Source organism: Perca flavescens, chromosome 19 (assembly GCF_004354835.1).
Source record: "Perca flavescens isolate YP-PL-M2 chromosome 19, PFLA_1.0, whole genome shotgun sequence".
NCBI lineage: Eukaryota > Metazoa > Chordata > Actinopteri > Perciformes > Percidae > Perca > Perca flavescens.
The window spans coordinates 10,168,917-10,190,134 of record NC_041349.1 but is presented as its reverse complement, the minus strand read 5'-3'; the positions used below and the strand labels follow the sequence as shown (position 1 = coordinate 10,190,134).

General features: G+C 39.6%; 3 protein-coding genes across 5 annotated transcripts; all 3 read left to right on the top strand.

The window, feature by feature from the left end:
- The first annotated feature begins 539 nt into the window (after positions 1-539).
- LOC114545543 (uncharacterized) lies at positions 540-4,481 on the top strand. Of its 2 annotated transcripts, none has more exons than XM_028563900.1 (5): positions 540-700; positions 2,236-2,291; positions 2,429-2,788; positions 3,431-3,540; positions 4,198-4,481. In XM_028563900.1, the coding sequence occupies exons 1-5, from the start codon at positions 690-692 to the stop codon at positions 4,351-4,353; spliced, it is 693 nt and encodes a 230-aa protein (XP_028419701.1). In that variant the 5' UTR covers positions 540-689; the 3' UTR covers positions 4,354-4,481. The 2 variants fall into 2 exon arrangements, with proteins under 2 accessions (XP_028419701.1, XP_028419699.1); XM_028563898.1 differs by having other exon boundaries at positions 3,431-3,597.
- Positions 4,482-11,509: 7,028 nt separating this feature from the next.
- Positions 11,510-13,295, top strand: LOC114545558 (butyrophilin-like protein 8). 2 transcript variants are annotated; one of them, XM_028563925.1, is made up of 3 exons: positions 11,510-11,603; positions 11,741-12,100; positions 12,240-13,295. In XM_028563925.1, the coding sequence occupies exons 1-3, from the start codon at positions 11,555-11,557 to the stop codon at positions 12,380-12,382; spliced, it is 552 nt and encodes a 183-aa protein (XP_028419726.1). In that variant the 5' UTR covers positions 11,510-11,554; the 3' UTR covers positions 12,383-13,295. The 2 variants fall into 2 exon arrangements, with proteins under 2 accessions (XP_028419726.1, XP_028419725.1); XM_028563924.1 differs by having other exon boundaries at positions 12,237-13,295.
- A 2,985-nt stretch (positions 13,296-16,280) lies between these two features.
- Positions 16,281-20,316, top strand: LOC114545334 (uncharacterized). The gene is made up of 4 exons (XM_028563608.1): positions 16,281-16,338; positions 19,308-19,363; positions 19,501-19,860; positions 19,994-20,316. The coding sequence occupies exons 2-4, from the start codon at positions 19,315-19,317 to the stop codon at positions 20,314-20,316; spliced, it is 732 nt and encodes a 243-aa protein (XP_028419409.1). The 5' UTR covers positions 16,281-16,338; positions 19,308-19,314.
- Positions 20,317-21,218: the final 902 nt, after the last annotated feature.

Sequence of the window (21,218 nt, the reverse complement as noted above, 5' to 3'; positions counted from 1 at the left end):
CGGTGTGCGTTGAAGGTCTGAAGATGAGAGAGCTGCGGAGAAATTAAGGAGAATCTGAGTGAGAAAAACTTCGTATTAATCTGCATTTCTTCTTCTTTTTTTCAACCTGGACCCTCTTCTCCCATGTTTTCGGGTGTAGCCTTAATTAGTGACAGATGGAAATCTTTGAAATTGCTGCAACTTTCAGCCGCAAAAGGACTGCAATGTAATCATAAAGGGCAAATGGACATCGCCGAATTCTGTCCACAAAATGTGCTGTTGTTGCCACTGACAGGCTCGGATTATTATTCTAAAGCCTGTTTTTTGATTTTAGGGGGTCCCCCATGTGAAGTCCTGGATACACGTTGATATGTAGCCTACACTGTGTGTGTGTGTGTGTGTGTGTGTGTGTGTGTGTGTGTGTGTGTGTGTGTGTGTGTGTGTGTGTGTGTGTGTGTGTGTGTGTGTGTGTGTGTGTGTGTGTGTGTGTGTGTGTGTGTGTGTGTGTGTGTGTGTGTGTGTGTGTGTGTGTGTGTGTGTCAGTCAGTGTGTCAGTGTGTCAGATCCCAGTTCCTCATTCATTCATTCATTCGTTTCTGCTTCACTCACTTCCCATACTAAAAACAAAGAAAGCAAACATTTTTGCAAATCTTCTAGTCGATTCTAACAGCAAGATGAATACTACTGAGCCGTTTTCAAAAGTCGATTGAATGAGTTTCAGGTATGTGTGATCTTCTTCTAGTGAATATTTGCTACATGTAGAAAGCTTGAAGCTGCGTGTTTAGACCTAGCCTCCTCACTCCGCTACTCTGCAGGCTACATGTTGAGAACTAGTTTTACAAACTGGTTTGCTGTGTCTGTCAGTGTTTCCGTGGTCGGACATACACTGATTACATTATGATTATTTATTTCGGTGTTCCACCGCTGACGTATAGCAGCGTAGAACCACGTGTATACCACGTGTATTTTTCTTTGTGCTAAATTCTTCCCTCCCTTTCATTCCCTGCATCGCTCATTCCTGCTGGTTTATTCCTTCTGGTTTTAGTGGTTTGTAGTTTTGGCTTAGTCTTGGTTCGGACTGCTTCCGTTCCTGCCTCAGGACACCTTCATTTGTTCTTCATTTGTCTTTTGTTAATAAAATCCTTTACTCTGCATTTTTGGGTCCGAGCCTCACAATCCTGACATCTGAAATATTAAAGTCCAGGGGTTTATTAATCAATTACAATTAAAGAATGCATCATTGAGGTGAATAATTGTCATGTGCATATTTAAGGATGTTACTTCCCCAACAAAACACAAAAGAGGAAGGAAGAGTAAGTCCTGCCTAGGCTACATGTGTGCTGACTCAGAATTAGAGAAGTTGATCTACAGGAGAAGAAATAGTTGAAAGCAATACAGAATGCCTGAGAGCCTTACTGCTAAATATTCCATTATATTTTCATATTTGTATTGTAATCTATGTTAACTTTTACATAAAGATATTTCCAGCACTAATTGCTTCAGAAAAAGGTAGAATATTGGCATAACAATTCACCAGAAACTCAACATTTTCGGGAGAGGCCTATATATTAGGTATTTAGACCTATAAGCTTCTATAGTCAGGCACGTGCACACAGACATCAAAAGCGGCTTGATCACCTGCCCTTTTTCTTCCTCAATAGAAAGTGACCTTTTTTGTGTATGCATGTTTTTTTTTTATAGCCTATATATATATATATATATATATATATATATATATATATATATATATATATATATATATATATATATATATATATATATATAGGCTATATTACTATGAACGTTATGATGATCACAGGTATATAACCTATACATCGTTTGGCTACACTGTCACAGATTAACAAAGGCCGAATTAAAACAATTCAACAGTCATTGGAGAACGAGCACAACATTATAGTTTGGAATGATAACAAGGATCCTGTTGAAGACCGTTAGAAACGGTTAAACTGCAGCTTTTAGTCACCGCCCTCTGCTTTATCTCACAGTTCATCTCAGTTCATAGTAGACTCATACTTCCTTCTTCTTCCTCAGTTGAAAATCTCTACTAACTGGCACCATCTTGTGACAGAAATACATCACTGTACCTGCTTATTGTCAGTCCTCTGATCAGTCATGTGTAATATATAACACAGAGGAAGAAGTATAACCAGTCTGTATATGTCCTCTCTCTGTCCTGTAAGAAGTGAACTCTGAGCTCACGTGTTTGTGACTCTTCACCTCTGTCTCCTCTCACAGGGAGAAGATGATCTGCAGCATCCTGCTGCTCATCATCCTGACCTCCTGTGTCTCTGGTTAGTTTACAGCTTCACTTTATTCTCCACTAACACTAAACAAAGAATCACTAAAGTGTCCACAGAAACATGTGGAGATGGAGTTTAAAGTTGTCAGTGTGTCTGCTCCTCACTTTCCCTCTCTGTCTCCTCAACAGGAACATTAGTAGTGAATGTGACCCAGACCTCCTATCAGGCAGAGGAGAACCACCACATCACACTGGAGTGGACCTTCACAACCAACCCTCACACTTCCTCCAACTCTCTTAATATCTTCTGTGAACTGTTAACTGATCTCAAGAATCTAGTCCTGTTTCATCTCCATGAAGGAGTTGAGGTCCCAGAGTCTCAGGATGAACAGTTTGCAGGACGAGTCCAGTGGGACAAAGATGTCCTCCGAGAAGGACGACTCAGACTTCATGTGTCCAGACTCAGGACTAATGATTCAGGACTGTACCTGTGTGATGTGCTCTCAAGTTATGGGAGTAACTCTGGTAGATGTTGGCTCAATGTCACTGGTAAGTTGATTCATTATAAAAAAAAGGGTAGCTTAAATTAAGCAATCTGATTGGTTCATAGCTGTGATTATAATAACCACATACAACGGCTATAATAAAAGTCTTTTGCTCAAGGACAATTCCAGCACAAAATCAACCTAGGTGTTAATAAAACATGTGTACCGAGTCGACAATTCTCTGCGATTAGTTTTCATGCTAATCGAATGTGACCAGTTTTAGCTTAAAATCGCTAGTCGTCGGGGTACTGGTAAAGTAAAAAGAAATCATTATTTCTACACCACTAACAAGGCTCAAAATAGCACCACACTTGCACGGTAGCATGATGAGGGTCCCTACTTGTAAACTGAAGAAACTACAGACATTTTATTAAAAAGATAGTTTAGGAAGACAGTACCGTTCATGTATACAGGCAGGCGCCATATTGGGAAAACAGTTACGACCAGTCGACCGACGAACGCTGTGCAACCAGTAATCAGTAACATAGCTCATGCACGGCATTCATCGTTCAACTGGTCACTAATTAGCGGTTTGCACTAAAACAGGTCACATTCGATTAGCATTAAAACAAATCCCACAAAACGGTCGACTCGTGAAATGTTTTCTTTCACATGAATGTAACAGATGTGTTTGGTCTCTTTACAGCAGCGAAGGATCGGCCTGAACCTGAGACACCAAACACAACAAGTCCACCACAACCAGAGAGTCGGGGAAGGATCGGTCTCTACTGTGGACTGACAGCAGCAGCTCTGCTGGTTGGTTGTTTCTGTTTGTTCAGAAACGTTCTGCAGAAAGAACCAGATTCCCATCCGGTGAATATAGGACCAGCAGATGATGGTTTATAGTTTAATCATTAACAACTGAGGCAAAACTGTTACAATTAACTGTTTATATCACAGAAACAAAGAAAATACTAGTTTCTCATTGGTAGGTAATAAAACAGCAGGTAACCATAGCGATGTTGATGTTTCCCACACATAAAAATCAGCAAAATGAAGACAAACAAGCTGTAAAAGTTGATGACTGAAACACATTCATGATATAAAAGTCTAATTACTGAACTGATATACAGAAATAATTATGGAGGAAAACAATGTTCTCATTATTTTTATGGGATGTCTGGTCAAATTGTTAGGGGAGAAAATTAGTGTTACACTTGCCCCAATCTTAATGTTACATAAGATTTTTTTGTATTTGGTTCGAATTATTTGTTCTTATGCAACAAGTTACTTCGATATATATATATATATATTTTGTTTTGTATTCATGTTTAATATGTTTGTTTATGTATGCACCTTTCACCGAGGCAAAGACAAACCCTTTTCTGATTCTGATTCATATGCATTCAAATTGTCACCATATTTAAGAATAAACTGCAAACCCTGGAGTCCATTTGTTTCTTTTTCACCCAGAATATTTCCATGGCACCAAGATCTGGGTCCTGGGTACAGCTGTCCCTGTGGTCCTGCTACACCCTGCTACGTGCTGCGATGCCCTGCTGTGTCCGGCTGCGTCGTGCTGCGTCCACTGCATCCACCCACGCTCTGATGTGCCCTGCTATGACATGAACTACTACGACTACTGTTGTAGTCACTGTTCCATTATCTTTATTGTGACTGTTATATCCACTGTTCATCACATCCCCAACCGGCACTGAGTGGTTCAATTTATAATTTAAATGTTCAGATGTTATATATATGGAAACAGTCTCACAATACATTCACAGTAAATAATAAATACTAAGGTATATTTTACATTATAAAAAACAATAGTTACTTTTTATTTTTAAGAACAAAGTGCTTCAGAAGGGTTTAGCAGAAGAATAACAAGATTGTCCACCAGATGTCCTCAGACTCTCCTCATCCTGATCACCTGGGTCTCATTTCCCAATCGCCCTGTCAGCACATATACCAGACCTGGTCCTGGTTGGTCCATGTTGTGTCGGGCCTTAAAAAGCACCAATACCACACTGTGAAAACACTCCACTACAAGTCAAAGTCCTGCATTCTTACTTAAGTTAAAGTAAGTATGTATCAGCTACATGTAATTAAAGTACTTAAAATAAATATACATTGATCAGTGGAGATGTGTAACTGATGTTATGTTTCTTCCTTCAAACAGTTTGGACCCAGAACGTAAGAAGTGAAGCTGCCAAATGTCTCCTCACATCTGGACCAGTTCTGGATCTGACTTGTTCTGCTGGAGGAGACATGAGACTAAAGGAAGAGCAAACAAAGCAACGCCACAAACAGAACGTAATATAGAAACATTGCTGCTGGACATCTTACAGCTGCATCTACTAGAAATATCACAGCAGAGACTAGGAGAACTTTGCAGCTCTGAGAGAAGTTGTAACTTTGTTCCAATGATGTGATGTGACTTTTGGGCCTCCTGGTGTGTGTTCTGCAGCTGCATGAAGACAGAAAACCAGTGTTTGTATCTGATATCAGGTGCATCAACTCAGTAGTGTTGGACCAGCTCATAAAACACATTCATACCAATTCAGCAAATGTAGAACTGAGACTAAATAAAGCGGTAAATATCTGTCTCACATCAGATGGTTTTAACAGCAGTCATATAACAGAAGTTACACAGCTTGGCCAGATGGTGGCGCTGTAGAACAACTTATTTTCCAAAAGCTGCTGAAGTTTTACTAAGAAACCAACTTCCATAGATTACTCAGATCAAGTGACATTTAATATAAAATGAAAAAAATATATATGCCAACTTAATTAATAACAATTTTTACATTAATATGATCTCATTAACCTCATTAATACAACTCATTAATGAGGCTGGGGGTTAACACATTGATTTTCTGATTCAAATCAATCTTTTATGAATGATCCGATAATCCAAAGATTTAAGGAATCCATGTCAGGCTAAATAATGTTCAAAAGTTATAGGCAAAACAATTTGGTTTTATGTGGTTAAATAACCAAACAACTCTTACGTTTTGTATACGTTTTTATATTCAGAATAAATTGCAGGAAAAAAACAGGAAAGTAAAGTAGATTTCCCTCTGAGACAGGAAGTCAAGTAAATACCTCAAAATTGTACTTTTACACTTTGTCCTGAAAACAAAAACTAGGGGGTCTGGGTGTCCTCCCCCAGCGTTATTTTGAGCGTCAAAGACTCGATTTCCTGCATTCAGATGCTTTTATACACCAATTTACGGTAGAAATACCTTTATTTAGCCTATATGAAGAAGAAAAACACAGATGACAATTCAAAATGTATCCAAAATATAATGGAAAGTAGGCGATGTTGTTGCGTGTCATTGGGCATTTTTAAGTGGGTATATGGACATCCTGGAGCTTTCTTAGTGGGTATACTGCGTATATCACTAGACTACACCACTGGTTTCCTCATAGAGAAACAGGAAGAGCGCAACAAAGAAGTGCAGCTCCAACAGTTTGTTGCCTTCAGTAGCGGAGTGGCATTCGGGAGAGTCGGGACTTTTCCCGGTGGGCCGGTAGTGTTTGGAGGCCGTGAAGGCCGGTGGTCTGATAATAGTTAGACATTGGAAGTTGTTATCAACCCCATCCGGGGCCCTGGGGTGGTCAGACTGAGCAGCCTCCCTCTGCTCAGCCCGGACGGCGGGCCGCAGCAGCCTCTGATTTCAACCCAAACAGGCTGATAGGCGCCGGTACCGGGCCGGTACTCCGGAGCTCGAGCACCCACGAAGCTGATCACGGTTACTGTCAGTTCAACTTCTCATCTCCAATCCTATCTGTGTGTGTGAGAAGTGGCGCTGTCCTGAGTTGAAAGATAGCCTACTTTACGGCTTTATTATCCAGTTAATAGGCGTGTGTGTTCGTGTCGGCCGCTGTCCACTTCCTAAGGTTCTGAAATGGATTTTTTTGACTACTTACGCTATTTATTTATTTATTTTTAAAGGGCGTGCGCTGGTGAGCACCCACGGAGGGAAACAGGCTGATCAGAAAGCACTAACGAAGTGCAGGTCACAACCATGTCTAGGATTTTCAGAAATATGGGGGATCAGTGAGCGTCTAATGAAGAAAAGCCAAAAAATTAAAAGGGAAAGCTGTCGCTGAGGAAGTCAGACTCAAAAGGAAACAAGGGATCGTGTTGCTGTGCTGTGTGTTGTTCTTTCATTCACCGGACCATCCGTAATAATAATAATAATAATGATAATAATAAGGTAAGTGGGCGACTCCTCTCCTCCCTGTCTGCCGGGATAATGCTGCTTTACAGCGGCTCCACTTCATCACCACACCCTGATGTTACTCCACCTCACATCTGGACAAAGTAACAACATGGCTGCAGGTCTTCCTCATGAGTCACCAGCTGAGCTGATGAAGATTAAATAAGTAACTTACTTCTTCAGAGAAGCAGCTGATTCTCCGTTTAAATGATAATTTAATCATTTAGCAGACATTGTTGCCATTTATTAATTAGATTAGAAAACCGAGTCAAATCAGTTGAATACGTTTTATATTTTTTTCTTTATTGAACTATTTTTATGTATGATTTTTTTTATATTTTCAGACTTGTTCTGATTTTCCAGAAGTCTATAGTTGATTAATGACAGAACAAAGTGTTCACTTTGTTTAAGCTTCTTCTGGATATTAGTTCGGATGATATCAGGAGAAAAGGCGGAAGTGAGTTTTTATAAAGTGCGCAACTCAGAAACACAGCTTCACCAGTCTGACTTGTTTCCTTTTTAAGTCTTCAGAGTTTTCAATAATAAACATATTCAGAGTTCTAACAGCAGCAGATGAATCCGGGTCATAAATCCATCAGTTATTATCTGGATCAGCTCACACTACTAAAGGGTTTAAACTGTCTCGAGACAACATGAACCATGTCTACATTATTCCCATTTATTCACCTGGACATTATACTTCATATAACTAGGCTACTAACTATTAATAACTATTATTGTTATTTATAATGTAATAATGTTGCAATAACAGAACAAAACTGCCTTTTATATCAGAATCCAATAGGTCATCGAGTATAATTAATACACTTTGAACGCCGTTTGAACAAATCAATCAGTTTGTTCCTGCAGCTTCTGTTTGGGATATCTGAGAGAGTTTAGAAAGCAGAGTTTATCAAAAGTTTATCAAATGATCAGGAGGACAGCATCAGCTGTGTTTAACACCTCACCCTGAGTCTCTTCTGTCCCACACACAGCATCAGCATATCAAAATAGATAAAAATATATATAATATATACACAGCTGGAAGGTGAAGACTAAAGCTGACTTTCTTCTTTTAGGGAACGGCACATGTTCTGCCACACAGAGCCTACAGCTGAAATGGTAAGAACTCCTAAAAACAGCACGATCATTAAAATCTCAAGATCAAACTAATCCCGATCGGTAAGAGTGCTACACCAGCAGACGACAAGTCCTTAAAAACCAATTAAAGTTCACATCCGATAACTAAAAACCGTCCAAAGTGGATAAAAACGGGATAGACGTCCAGTCCAGGCAGAGTTTCTGAGCGTTAACAGCGGCTGGACTCCAGCAGCAGTGGCGGTGGTGGTGGTGTGACTGGATGAGGACTGTTTCACAACCAGATCATACGGTCCTAACTTCCTGCTCATAGATTTCTTACTGACGGTAGAAGAGGCGATAGCATATGTGCAAAGAAAACTGGAACCAAATCAGTCACTCAGAGCTCCGCCCAACAGCACAGCGCCTGCGAGATGGACGGGGTACTCCTACTGTCTGGTGCAGTATAAATAAGCCCGATGTCAGAAGCCTTGGCACAGTGCACCTTAACGATCGTTCTTACATGTAGCCCGCTGTACATGTACATACTATAGGGCTACAGTTTCACTTCATATGACACATTGTTCTGGAGAGATGCTGATTGACATGAACATGAGGTTGTTTGTGTTACTGCTTTGATATTTGATATTGTATGTGTGTTTATCTAACATGAGACTGAAGAAGCTGCTTCTGATTTGGAGATTGTGAACTCTGAGCTCACGTGTTTGTGACTCTTCACCTCTGTCTCCTCTCACAGGGAGAAGATGATCTGCAGCATCCTGCTGCTCATCATCCTGACCTCCTGTGTCTCTGGTTAGTTTACAGCTTCACTTTATTCTCCACTAACACTAAACAAAGAATCACTAAAGTGTCCACAGAAACATGTGGAGATGGAGTTTAAAGTTGTCAGTGTGTCTGCTCCTCACTTTCCCTCTCTGTCTCCTCAACAGGAACATTAGTAGTGAATGTGACCCAGACCTCCTATCAGGCAGAGGAGAACCACCACATCACACTGGAGTGGACCTTCACAACCAACCCTCACACTTCCTCCAACTCTCTGAATATCTTCTGTGAACTGTTAACTGATCTCAGACCCTCAGTCCTGTTTCATCTCCATGAAGGAGTTGAGGTCCCAGAGTCTCAGGATGAACAGTTTGCAGGACGAGTCCAGTGGGACAAAGACGTCCTCAGAGAAGGACAACTCAGACTTCATGTGTCCAGACTCAGGACTGAAGACTCGGGACTGTATGAGTGTAAAGTGTTCACAAGTTATGGGAGGAGCTCTGGTAAATGTTGGCTCCATGTCACTGGTAAGTTGATTCACGAGAATCTTGAATTTTGTTTCTGTTTTTTCAGACTCTTTCTGTCTAGAAATCAAGATTCCTACTCAGAGAAAAGTTACAGTTCAGCAGGTGGATCAGTGGAAACAGTTTAATCAACAACTCTAATGAGACTAAACTGGTAGAATCCAGTTACATACCACAGAGCCCCAGAAAATACTAGTTCCCCATTGTCTGTCAGGTTACAACTCTGATGCTTCACACACACATCAGCAAAACAAACACAAACCAACTGAAAAGTGGATTGAAATACATCTTTCCTTTATATTCCTCAGTAAGTGACTGAGTGACCAGTGTTTCCTCCATCATTTGTGTCTGTAACTTGTTAGACAGATCTGAATATTGAAATACTCGCCTCGTATTCCACACTGGCTACAGCTCATAGGTGACATTTTTAAAACCTTTTTCATTTAAACTTCTACCAGACTTTATATACAGCTTTTATATATTATATTATATATGTTGGGCAGGGTACAGGCTGTTGTGTAGCTGATCAGGAACTACAAAGTCTTAAAATATAAATTACTAAAGTAGATAAGTATTTAGCTTTGTTTGTTTCCATTTGCAATATATTCACTACATTTTCAATATTTTCATCATTTAATTTCTTTATCAAAATAATGAAAACAAAATAAAGGTCCACTGCTAAGCCCCCCACAGCCCTGTCAGCTGGGATGTAGCACAACATTCTGTAGAAATGTATTCTCTATGGGCCCCTCCCAGAGTTTCTGCAGGTTTCACCAAGTCCAATTTAAGACTTTTAAATTTTTTAAACCATTATGAATGACATTTAAGACCTTTATCACAACATCAACTGAGCCCTAAATTCAGCTTTTTCAAGCCAAGTATCGCTATATTTGCACTTCCCCAACAATAAACAATAAAATCAGTTTTACGTCTGTGGAACAATCCAAAAGAGAGAAGTACGTTGCTGCTCTGCATGTTCTTGAGAAGATGGAGTCTCGTGACATCCTGTATGTGCTCAAGTCCTAAATAAAAACCACTGCTCGATGTTCTACTGTCTGTGTTTGCTGTCATCTCTTCATACAAACACAAGCTGCACAGTTGGGTGGTTTGTGGTTTAGTTCATGACTTTATACTAGCTTGGTGTTAGAGAAAAGAGATCAGACTCACAAACAGGACCTCTGTCCTCTGGTCTCCTGGTTTGGATCTTAAATGACTGGAGACACACAAGGTAATGTGTGAATGTGTTGATGTTGGTGTTTAGTTTGATTCATAAAATGAAGGACTCTAAGAGTGTTTCTGCCTTCTTCTCAGGATGTGTCTGTTTTCAAACCTCCCCCGGTAATTACAGCACTTTATGAGCTGTACTACCTGCTTAGTAGGCTTTATATATAGGAAGTCTCATTATCCTTTTTCACAATCAAATGTTATTTATTGGCCTAATATATTTAATTTTCAATTAGTGTTAAAATTATGTTCTGTGTAAAAGATAGTTGGTTAATTAGAAGTGATTATTCTCTAACCCTTATGTTCATTTGATGTTATTATGTATTGTATTCAACATGTTTAGTTAACATAACTGAAAGAGAAACTGAACAGGGTGGAATGTTTAACCAGTCTACGTGTTTCTAGGTCGGCCACAGCTCAGAGGTGAAGAAGTGTTTTTCTGTCTAGTTGATAAACTTTATTTTAGTATGAAATGTGATGCCTTTTCCTAAAGTGGCACACCATGTTTAAACATGTCAAATATTTTCTAGATCTAGATTTTTTTGTAGGTTACAGTTGGAAACCATTTCTGCACATTCTGTTGTTCTGGGTCAAATTCGACCTGCATTTTGGAAAAAAGATTTTAGTTTCACCAGAGAAATCAAATATAAGGGTATTATGGGTTATGGGAAATCTTGAAACTGCGAAAGTGTACACTGACATGCCTTCCTAGAAATCTTTCTTTTTTGTGTGGCCATGATGATAACCGAGCAGCATATTTTACAGTTAAAAAATCAACCTGCCAGCGCAGCGTTTACTACTTATCGGCCAACAGATTCACTGATATTGATTTATCTGCAATAAACTGATGTTAGTCGTGTGTAAAAAGCAGGATGAGGAACAGGATCAGCTGAGTAAACAGACTGTATATGTCCTCTCTCTGTCCTGTAATAAGTGAACTCTGAGCTCATGTGTTTGTGACTCTTCTCCTCTGTCTCCTCTCACAGGGAGAAGATGATCTGCAGCATCCTGCTGCTCATCATCCTGACCTCCTGTGTCTCTGGTTAGTTTACAGCTTCACTTTATTCTCCACTAACACTAAACAAAGAATCACTAAAGTGTCCACAGAAACATGTGGAGATGGAGTTTAAAGTTGTCAGTGTGTCTGCTCCTCACTTTCCCTCTCTGTCTCCTCAACAGGAACATTAGTAGTGAATGTGACCCAGACCTCCTATCAGGCAGAGGAGAACCACCACATCACACTGGAGTGGACCTTCACAACCAACCCTCACACTTCCTCCAACTCTCTGAATATCTTCTGTGAACTGTTAACTGATCTCAGACCCTCAGTCCTGTTTTATCTCCATGACGGAGTTGAGGTCCCAGAGTCTCAGGATGAACAGTTTGCAGGACGAATCCAGTGGGACAAAGACGTCCTCAGAGAAGGACGAATCAGACTTCATGTGTCCAGACTCAGGACTGAAGACTCGGGACTGTACAAGTGTTATGTGGACACAGATTATGGGAGGAACTCTGGTAGATTTTGGCTCAATGTCACTGGTAAGTTGATTCAGGAGAACTGGAGGTTTTCTGTTTGTACTTAAAAAAAATGAAAGATTCAGATTATATAGTCATTTTCACTAAAACAGGTTTCCTTCCTGTCAATCAGCCACATTATATTTTCTGTTCTTTACAGCAGCTGCTGATGAGCCAAAAACCTCAGAGACCAACAGTGAGACCAGAACCAGAGAGTCTGGGAAACATCTGGATCCTCTACGCTGGACTGGCAGCAGCAGCAGGGGCAGTTCTACTGATTCTCTGTCTTTGTGTAAAATATATTAATAAGAAAAGAAACATATATTCAGCTGTAAAGATGTTGAGTTTATCAGAGAAACGAGCCATCAGGACTAACAGTTTAACTCAGTCAGGACCCTCTTTAAATGAGTCATCAGAGCATAAAGTCACAGTCATAAATGTCAGGACCCGTGACCAGAACTCAAGCGCAGACCAGAGTGAAGTTACAATAAAGGTGATTTTATTGAAATGAACAAACAGAACGTGGTTTGAGTAGCAGGAGATTCAGCTGAGTCAGAGAGAGGGAATGGGGTCCGGGCTCCAGTGCTCTGGATCTTGCAGGGCTGGCAGATCTGGGTCCAGGCTCAGGGCGAGATGGTCTGAGGTGAGACAGGAAAAAGCAAGTTGCAACAGGTATTCCACAATAGTAAAAGTTGAGATTGGCTGGCGTGTTCTCATACTAGTTGATTCACCGATCCGGCGTGGACTGGAAGGTTGGCCTGGCTTATAAAGGGGAGTTGACAGTTGATGAGGAAGAGGAGTGCTGAGTGGTGTGATGAGCCACAGGTGTGAAGGCAGGAGCTCCAGTGACCACGCCCACCCGTGGCTTCTCCTAGGCCATCCTAGAGTCTCTCCTCCATCTGTTCTTAGTGTCAAGAAAACTTTTTGTGATAGAAAATGTATATTATTATGCTTTATTATTTATTATGCAGCAGCAGCAGGAGTGGCAGCAGCAGTTCTACTGATTCTCTGTCTCAAACGCCTCTTTGTCTTCAATCCTTGTTTTAAATCTGTTAATAAATATTGTTCATGTAACTACATGTTTCAGTCTAAATGTAGTTATTTAAGCAGAAATGACTGATATCAGTGTAAATAATGCTTTCATTGAGTGAAGGGTTTTGCAGCTTTTAAATAATGAAGGAATACAACTTGGAGACCTTTCTTAAATAAAAAAGAATAAAAATGACCACAGTTTGTGTGTTTTCTTTTAGGTAGTGTTTCAGTTCTTGCTTCATCTTCAGGTTCAATGTAAAATATTTGTAATCCAGAAGAGTCAGAGAAAAATAATGCTGCTGCTAAAACATCTGAGATATGACTTGGTGCTTTATTACAACAGAAAAAGGAAATTAAGCGAATCAAATTTGGTAAATTACAGCAAATAAAGAAAGCACACAGAACAATATGGAGACATATTCCTGCTTCTTCTTCTTCTCTGAATTTTGGAAGTTCAACCTGAGCTCCACAAAAACAACAGTAGCATTTTCCCAGACACATACTGTTCTAAAGATATTTTGCGTTTATCTTCATATGCATCACGCATCGCGGTTTCCTGTGGTTGACAAACCACTTGTTTTCGTTTCGTTTTGCTTCATGCTCTCATCCAAGTTTCAGTACACATGATATGTCTGGCAATGTGATACCCCGACAGCTAATAAGAACTTATGGTCTCTGAAAATGGAGTATAAAAAAAGAGACATCATCTGTCACGTCAGGCACAACTGCTGTAGCCTAATTCTGTAAAAACTACAACCAATCAAATCAAACAGGCTGTTCAGTCTGAGTCCAGTGGGACAAAGACGTCCTCAGAGAAGGACGAATCTGACTTCATGTGTCCAGACTCAGGACTGAAGACTGAAGGAACTTTTACATGGCCATTTTCATTTTAAAGTTCTTCCAGAGTTGAATTTTCTTATCACCGGAGTACTTCCAGTCTGAAATATCACCTAAGTGCAATAACCACCATTGATACCAGCAAATCATTCAACGAAACAAACAGTGGCGCGTTGGCAGACTACGTCAGTGCCGCGTGTGGGAGAAGTAGAGATAAACAAAGGCAAGAGAAGCTAACAAATGCCATAATAGCTACAGAGTGCAGGCCGATCAGTGTTGTGGAGGACGTCGGTCTGAGAAACATTCTGAGAATCACAACAGATGACGGCAGGTATGAGATTTTACAAGACGCAACATCACAAGAAGAATACACCAGTTGTATGAAAAGGAGATGACCGCAAAAGCGACAATTTTACAACGTGTTACTCTCACTAGGGACTACTGGACATCACCGGGTAACCATAATTACCTCAGAGTTACAGTGCATTATATTGATGAACAGTGGGCACTGCATTCACATGCTCTGACTGGAATGAAAACAGAGGAGAGACATTAAGCTGAAACGTTTGTGCTTCACCTCACTCTAACAGGGACATTTGGTACTGAACATAGACTGGTTATGCTAGCTATTGTCTGTAACTTGTTAGACAGATCTGAATATTGAAATACTCGCCTCGTATTCCACACTGGCTACAGCTCATATGTGCAATTTTTAAAACCTTTTTCATTTAAACTTCTACCTGACTCTATATATAGCTTTTACTTTAACACATAGAGCTTTAACCTTTTCTTTTTGTAATGTGCACTTTAAACTGAAATGTACTGGTACTGTTTTATTATTGTCTATTACTTCCAGCAGAGGGAGCTCTTCACTAGAAGAAGAAATGCTCCATGTCTGCCTGCAGCTTTTTATTGACCTTTATCACCTGAGACTCTGGTTAAGAGTCTTGTGTTGTGTAACTGAAACTGTAACTTCACCTGCCAAAGACAACGAGAGTTAACTTCTCCACTGGCATCATCGAGTCCATCTTCATCTCCTCCATCAGCGTCTAGAGACGGTACGCTGCACTCTGCCCTTGTACTTGGAGGTGGCAGCAGCATACCGTCTCTGCTGAGACCCCCCCCCACTCCTAGATGTTATACGTTACATTAACGTACATCCTGGACTATAACCTGTCCAATGCATTAACTATCTCTCCTGAACTATTGCACATTCCCTCAACATCTGTTCACATCCTGCACTAAACCATTCAGCCTTCTTTTCTTATTGTTAACTGTAATATTGTTTGGTTCTGTTATTGTTTCTTTTACATGTATTGGTCATTTTATATGTTTATGTATGAACTGTCCCCCAAGACAATTATCTTATGTTACTTACCTCGCAATAAAGCCTTTCCTGATTCTGAACTTAGTCTTTAATCATGTCCATTTCTTCGATTATATTTCTATGTTAATCTTTCAGTCTCATAATTTGTAAATATTAAATATGTTGGGCAGGGTACAGGCTGTTGTGTAGCTGATCAGGAACAACAACGACTTAAAATATAAATTACTAAAGTAGATAAGTATTTAGCTTTGTTTGTTTCCATTTGCAAAATATTCACTACATTTTCAAATTAATATTTTCATTTAATTTCTTTATCAAAAAATGAAAACAAAATAAAAGGCCACTTTATTCTGTCAGCTGGGACGTAGGACAACATTCTGTAGAAATGTATTCTCTATGGGCCCCTCCCAGAGTTTCTGCAGGTTTCACCAAGTCCAATCTAAGACTTTATAATTTTTTAAGACCATTATGAATGACATTTAAGACCTTTTATCACAACATCAACTGAGCCCTAAATTCAGTTTTTTTCAAGCCAAGTATCGCTAAACTTGCACTTCCCTCAACGCTAAACAATAAAATCAGTTTTACCTCTGTGGAACAATCCAAAAGAGAGAGTGGGTGGTGATGGTGCCGTGGATATGACACATACCTTTGGTTTGGGAGACCTGGGTTCATTTCCCACAACGATACATCAACAAATGTGTCCCTGAGCAAGACACTTAAACCCTAGTTGCTCCAGAGGCGTGCTACCTCTAACATATATAGACATGTAATGTAATGTAAAGAGAAGTAAGTTGCTGCTCTACGTGTGCTCTTGAGGAGGCAGAGTCTCGTTGACGCCCTGTAGGTGCTCAAGTCCTAAATAAACACTACTGCTCGATGTTCTACTGTCTGTGTTTGCTGTCATCTCTTCATACAAACACAAGCTGCACAGTTGGGTGGTTTGTGGTTTAGGTCATGACTTTATACTAGCTTGGTGTTACAGAAAAGGGATCAGACTCAAACAAACAGGACCTCTGTCCTCTGGTCTCCTGGTTTGGATCTTAAATGACTGAAGACACACAAGGTAATGTGTGAATGTGTTGATGTTGGTGTTGTCATGATATGAATCCTGTTGTACAGATTTAGTATGTGAGGGTTGGTGGATTAGACCAGAAGTTATCAGATAATAATGTGGTCGGTTCTCTCAGTAAAGAGACAATTCAACAACAACAGTTTAACACACATTTGATTCATTGAAGACAGATCATCCTGAAACCTGATCCACATAAAAAGCTGCTCTATGTGACTTTAAACAGCAGCTGGAACATTTAGTAAAGAGTTGTTTCAATATGACAGCATGAGGTTGGTTGTGTGAATTTTTATATTTTCTTTTGTACATCACAGTATAGGCAATTTTTGGAGCTAATTTGAATCAGTTTTCTAATCAGTGCCTGCAGTGTTAAGTCACTGCTCTGTTACTGCAGCTCAAACATGAGTCTAACATGCCAACATGTATAATAAAACACCTATACACTAACCCTAACTTGATGTAACAAACCGTAGACTTTAGCCAATATAAAGAATTGTTCTTTATATTTGCTACAGTCTATGGTTTTAATCTTGGGTTCTTATTTTAGTTTGAGTCATAAAATGTTTTAAAGAAAAGGACTCTAACAGTGTTTCTGCCTTCTTCTCAGGATGTGTCTGTTTTCAAACCTCCCCCGGTAATTACAGCACTTTATGAGCTGTACTACCTGCTTAGTAGGCTTTATATATAGGAAGTCTCATTATCCTTTTTCACAATCAAATGTTATTTATTGGCCTAATATATTTCATTTTCAATTAGTGTTAAAATTATGTTTTGTGTAAAAGGTAGTTGGTTAATTAGAAGTGATTATTCTCTAACCCTTATGTTAATTTGATGTTATTATGTATTGTATTCAACATGTTTAGTTGACATAACTGAAAGAGAAACTGAACAGGGTGGAATGTTTACTCAGTCTACGTGTTTCTAGTTCGGCAAGTGGTTTTCTGTCTAGTTGATAGACTTTATTTTAGTATGAAATGTGATGCCTTTTCCTAAAGTGGCACAAAATATTTAAACATGTAAAATATTTTCTAGATTTAGATTATTTTTTTTTAGGCTACAGTTGGAAACCATTTACTGCACATTCTGTTGTTCTGGGTCAAATTCAACCTGCATTTCAGAAAATTTTTAGTTTCACCAGAGAAATCAAGTAGAAGGGTTATTATGGGTTATGTGAAATCTTGAAACTGTGAAAGTGTACACTGACATGCCTTCCTAGAATTCTTTCTTTTTTGTGTGGCCATGATGATAACCGAGCAGCATATTTGACAGTTAAAAAAATCAACCTGTCAGCGCTTACTACTTATCAGCAGAGGTGTATAACGTACTAGAGACACAGACGTGAGTAAAAGTACAAGTGCTCTATCAAAAAAGGGACTTGAGTAGAATTAGAAGTGCTCTTTAAGCACCACACTTAAGTAGAAGTACTAAAGTAGTCAACATTTTTTGTACTTAAGTATTGCAAGTAGTTTATTTAAAAATGTACTACTCAAGTACTGAAAGTAAAAGTACAATAATTGTATTATTCAAAAAAGAAGTCAAAAGTTTGAATATCATATTTTTTACATTATGTCAAATGTTTAGCCTAAGGCTGTAGCCAAAGGAATTAACAAATATGATAAAATACTGAAATAAAACGTACAATTATCACACTGTGCAAGTAAAATGAACATCCTCTCCAGAACAGTAACGATTAAAGCTCCAAAAAAGGTATCACACACTAGCTAGTAACGTGTGTGATGTACAGGAAAGTTAGCAAGCTAGCAAAATACAAATACTGTAAACTAGCAGCTTCACATTACAGGGTCAAACGGTTAACATTCAGTACTCACTGTAGACTGAAACCACTCAGGAATAGCTTCATCTGCTGCAACAATAGCTAAATAGAAAGAGTACAAACTTACATCGTCTCTGACTTCTGAACGGGCAACCGTAATGAAAAGAAAGATGACGCGATCTCTGGGATTTCTTACGTAAATTATGTAATTAGTGTACGTAACTAACGTACACACACTAACCTACACAGTCTCCGTAGCGTGAGGAATTCACAACAGTAACGAGTAATGATGCAACACATAAAAAAAAAATCTATCAGAGTAAAAGTATTTCATTCATCGAAAATATGTACTCAAGTAAAAGTGGAAGTTGTTGCGATGGGGGGAAATAAAGGACCCAAATGCAGGGAGAGGCAGGCAGGAAGGTTAGGGTACGAGAATTTATTAATCAAAACACAAAAAGGAACCAAGGGAATCCTGGGGGGAGCAGGTAAAAAAAACTATTCCAAAAGAAGACAAAAGTTATCCAAAAAACAAGGGAAATGCAGGGAGCACAGAGACTGACAAGAACGGATGGGGAAGACACGATAGGCACAGGCATGCACACAAACTGACACAAAACAATCTGACAACAGACAAAGGAAACACAGGGGCTAAATAAACTAGGTAAGGAGAAAACACAAGACAGGTGACACAAGGGCTGGGGAACAGACAATCACACAGGCGGGAAAACACAGGAAGTAAAAAGAGACATGATCAAAATAAAACAGGAACCAGAACAGGGAACACAACAAGATATACACAGAACACAGAATACAATAAACACAACAGGAAACATACAGAAATAATAACAGGCAACAGAAATGTCCAAAACCACAACAGATAGGAGAAAAAAATAATACTCCAGTAGAGTACAGATACAGCCTTTTAGTACTTAAGTAGTGAAGTAGTTCTACTTCATTACTATACAGCTCTGCTTATCAGCCATCAGATTCACTGATATTGATTTATCTGCAATAAACTGATGTTATTCATGTGTAAAAAGCAGGATGAGGAACAGGATCAGCTGAGTAAACTCACTGAGTAAACACACTGAGTAAACACACTGAGTAAACAAACTGAGTAAACAAACTGTAGGCTACATGTCTTCTCTCTAATAAGTGAACTCTTCACCTCTGTCTCCTCTCACAGGGAGAAGATGATCTGCAGCATCCTGCTGCTCATCATCCTGACCTCCTGTGTCTCTGGTTAGTTTACAGCTTCACTTTATTCTCCACTAACACTAAACAAAGAATCACTAAAGTGTCCACAGAAACATGTGGAGATGGAGTTTAAAGTTGTCAGTGTGTCTGCTCCTCACTTTCCCTCTCTGTCTCCTCAACAGGAACATTAGTAGTGAATGTGACCCAGACCTCCTATCAGGCAGAGGAGAACCACCACATCACACTGGAGTGGACCTTCACAACCAACCCTCACACTTCCTCCAACTCTCTGAATATCTTCTGTGAACTGTTAACTGATCTCAGACCCTCAGTCCTGTTTCATCTCCATGACGGAGTTGAGGTCCCAGAGTCTCAGGATGAACAGTTTGCAGGACGAGTCCAGTGGGACAAAGACGTCCTCAGAGAAGGACGACTCAGACTTCATGTGTCCAGACTCAGGACTGAAGACTCGGGACTGTACCTGTGTGATGTGCTCACAAGTTATGAGAGTAACTCTGGTAAATGTTGGCTCAATGTTTCTGGTAAGTTGATTCAGAAGAACTGGAGTTTTTGTGTTTGTACTTCAAAATGAAAGATGCAGATTATATAGTAATTTTCACTAAAACAGGTTTCCTTCCTGTCAATCAGCCACATTATATTTTCTGTTCTTTACAGCAGCTTCTGATGAGCCCAAACCTCAGAGACCAACAGTGAGACCAGAACCAGAGAGTCGGGGAAACATCGGGATCCTCTACGCTGGACTGGCAGCAGTGACAGCAGCAGCAGTTCTACTGATTCTCTACCTGAAATGCCTCTTTGTCTTCAATCTTTGTTTTAAATGTATTAATAAGAAAAGAAACATATATTCAGCCGTACAGATGTCGAGTTTATCAGAGAAAGGAGCCATCAGGACTAACAGCACCCAGTCTGGAGAAGCCTCTTTAAATGAGTCATCAGAGCATAAAGTCACAGTCATAAAAACTAAATCAGACTCCTAGAGTCTCTCCTCTGTCTGTTCTTAGTGTCAAAAAACTATTTGTGATATAAAATGTATATTATTATGTTTTAAATATTCATATATTCATGTAACTACATGTTTCAGTCTAAATTGTTATTAAAGCAGAAATTACTAATATCAGTGTAAATAATGCGTGAGTGAAGAGTTTTGCAGCTTTTAAATAATCAAAGAATAAAACATGGAGACCTTTTCTTAAATAAAAAATAAATAAAAATGACCACAGCTTGTGTTTTCTTCTTTTCTTTTAGGTAGTATTTCAGTTTTTGTTTGATCGTTACCTTCACTGTAAAATATTTGTAATCCAAAAGAGTCAGAAAAAAATAATGTTGCTGCTGAAATATCTGAGATATGATTTAAACATTTACTTTATAACATTGTTGCCTCACAAAGATACATATCAACAACAGTGTTTCATTTGTAGCTCAGTATGTTGGGAATGTGTTGCTGACTGAGATGCAGGCTGAAACTTGTTCAACAGCAAGTTTCCAGAAATCTTTGTCCTAACTTGCTCGTCCTCGTTCATGGTTCAGGGGTCCTCGTTCAGGGGCAGCAAGCAGTTTGGCTGATGCAGAGCGAAGTGAGCGGGTTGGGGTGTATGGTTTGACCATGTCCTGGATGTAAGCTGGGGCTGATCCGTTCGTGGCCCTGTATGTAAGTACTAGTGTCTTGAAGCGGATGCGGGCAGCAATTGGTAGCCAGTGAAGAGAGCGGAGGAGCGGTGTAGTGTGAGAGAACTTGGGGAGGTTGAAGACAAGTCGAGCTGCTGCGTTCTGAATGAGCTGCAGAGGTCGGATGGCCCATGTAGGCAGGCCAATCAGGAGGGTTGTTGCAGTAGTCTAGACCAGGGGCGATTCTAGGATCTGACCTTTGGGGGTGCTCAGC